The 2,438-nt window shown below is 39.8% G+C and overlaps 1 protein-coding gene across 2 annotated transcripts in view; it reads right to left on the bottom strand.

Moving 5' to 3' along the window:
• Positions 1-326: 326 nt before the first annotated feature.
• The window catches only part of LOC107083730 (endoplasmic reticulum mannosyl-oligosaccharide 1,2-alpha-mannosidase-like), a 28,703-nt gene continuing 26,591 nt past the window's right edge, over positions 327-2,438 (bottom strand). For both annotated transcript variants that reach the window (XM_015373168.1, XM_015373167.1), the window contains exon 14: positions 327-1,262. In XM_015373168.1, coding sequence (XP_015228654.1) covers positions 1,053-1,262 — 210 coding nt within the window. In that variant the 3' untranslated portion in view covers positions 327-1,052. The remainder of the gene's footprint in view (positions 1,263-2,438) is intronic.

Raw genomic sequence — 2,438 nt, 5'->3', positions numbered from 1 at the left:
ACCATCCCCCCCCCCTTTTTTTCAAATCTTCAAATCCATCCAGCACAAACGGAGCTGAGTTAATTGACACCTATTTTGTCTGATTTGAATAAGGTGGGGGTGCCGGTTGACCTTTGATGACCTCTAGAAATATTTCTTTAAATCTTTAAAACGATAGCGGCACAAACGAAAATTTTTTTGCTGCACAAACGTTTGACACCAATTTTGTCTAATTTGAATAAGGTGGTGGGGGGGGGCTGGTTGACCTTTTGACCTTTACATATTCATTAATATCTTCAAATCCAAAGCATCACAAACGAAAATGTTTGCTGCACAAACCAGCACAAACGTTTGACACCATTTTTGTCTGATTTGAAGAAGGCGGGGGGGCCAACTTCACTCAGGTGATGCAAACTTATTTCAAAATATCTTGAATCCCAACCATTGATTGGCTGGTTTAAGTCACATTAAGCAAGTAGAAATTGATCGTTTAAGTGGAGGCTGTCCACTCAAATGGGGGGTTCATCAGTCCATCACAGGCCTCCCCAAGTTTGTTTTTATCTGAGAAAGTCCCCATCATGTCGGACATGGTCCGAGTTTTAATGCAAGAGAAAACCAGAACATCTAAGCATCTTTATAATAAAGACAAAAACCACCATGTGACCTTAATAAATACAAATAAATAACCCCCTGAAAAATAACCTCCAATCATTAAAGAACTGTTCATGATCGGTGTAAGCTTTTATTAAATGTCTTCAGGATTTAAGAACTGAAGAACGGTGCAACGTCACATAGACACTTCTAACGTCCATACCCAAAGATGTTGCAATGTCTGACATTTTATAGCACTGACAAGTGATTTTCACCTCATAATAACCCCAAATCAGAAAATATACAGTAATCATTTGAGTCCCCGACATGTTAGAAAGTGTTCTTGTGATGTGAAAGTTCAGAGGCCAGCTGAGATACAAAACCTTTTCCTTAGGAAAAATAAAGCAGGCGTGGACCGAAAAGCAAAGATCTGTTACTGCTTTAAACAGCAGTTCCAGCCTAGGCGGCCGCTTCCGGGACTCTCATTTGGGCGGAGACGGCCATATTGGCAGAGGATGGGCCTCTGTGTTGAAGACGTACTTGTCGAGGCTGAGCAGCTCCAGGTCGTCGGTGAATAGCAGGTACAAGTATTTGAGCGTCTCACCCAGGAAGAAGCTCTCCATCTTGTCCCGGGGCCCGGGGTTAGCTGGGTCACGGACGTTGTTAATGGAGGTGTAGCCGCCCCCAGACACCTTCGGGGGGGGAAAGAAATTTGGTCAGGTGGTAAACGCTTCCATGGGGAAGCTGAAAAATCAATCCTGATACACGTTAAGCTTCGTCCAAGCCACCAGAGATTGAACATAAAATATAATTACATTTTCCAGGAGAAAATGGCAGAGGTCAGGAAACAGACTGCTTCTGTTATATTTGCTCCTGTGGTTTATTTTGTTCACACTTCATCTCATAAATCTGTCAAAAGCCCTCAAACTCTTATTTTAGAGTAGAAACAAACCCGATTCAGTTTGTAATAAACCTAAAAATGTCTGCTCATAAGGTGGATCTAAAAACTTCATTTGTTTGAGTAAATCAGTAAATATAACATTGCTGATTTTGGCCTAGGCAGTCATGTTGACAACTGCTAACCTGACAGAAGGGTTAGTCACAGTAAATTGAGCTGGCTATAAATTCAGCCAGGGCATATTCAATGGATAGTTAATGGAAGGAAAATCTGACTCCAGAGAATCCATTAGAAGCATCCAATCTAGACGAAAACAAAAAAGGGGCAGAGTTTTGTTCAGGAACCAACTTGCTTGAGGTGTGTTGTGAAGTTTTCCCTAACTTGATTAGTGCAAGTCTCCTTTGTTCTACAGATTCCCTCTGTCAAGGCAGCGCACTGCACTTTAGCTTCCTTCCAAACAGAAAAAGATGTTAATTCAATGTTTAATTGTGATTAAAAAGATTGGTTTTTGGTAACAAGCAATAATCCAACAATGTTGAAAATATGTAATTGAATCAATGTTCTTTGGTCCAATTATAAGCACTAAATACTAACGTCTATGTTGAGTAAAACCATAGGCTGCTTGTCGCAAATTTAGATAACAGTGGATTTAACTCTGATATTATAAATACCACCTATGATTAAAAAAAGCCTAAAATGAATATTTCAACATTTCTTCACTCATATTATGCTATCTGGGCTGCTTCTGAGGATCTATATGCAGATGAGCCACGCCCTTCTGTAGTGCGAGCTAATAAAGGCCCACCAAGGATTGTGTATGTCACATTATAATTATATTAAAAAAAAATATACATTTTTTTTTTTTTTATAACATAAAGGCAGGAAAGAGGATTCTGTGGTGGAATATATTTCCAATGGCTGTTTGTGTATTTTTGAAACGTGCGCATGTGTCAGTGTAGCCTCGTGAGAC

This window comes from Cyprinodon variegatus, unplaced genomic scaffold, assembly GCF_000732505.1.
Source record: "Cyprinodon variegatus isolate N-32 unplaced genomic scaffold, C_variegatus-1.0 Scaffold82, whole genome shotgun sequence".
Taxonomy (NCBI): domain Eukaryota; kingdom Metazoa; phylum Chordata; class Actinopteri; order Cyprinodontiformes; family Cyprinodontidae; genus Cyprinodon; species Cyprinodon variegatus.
This window is presented reverse-complemented; position numbering and strand designations above follow the sequence as displayed.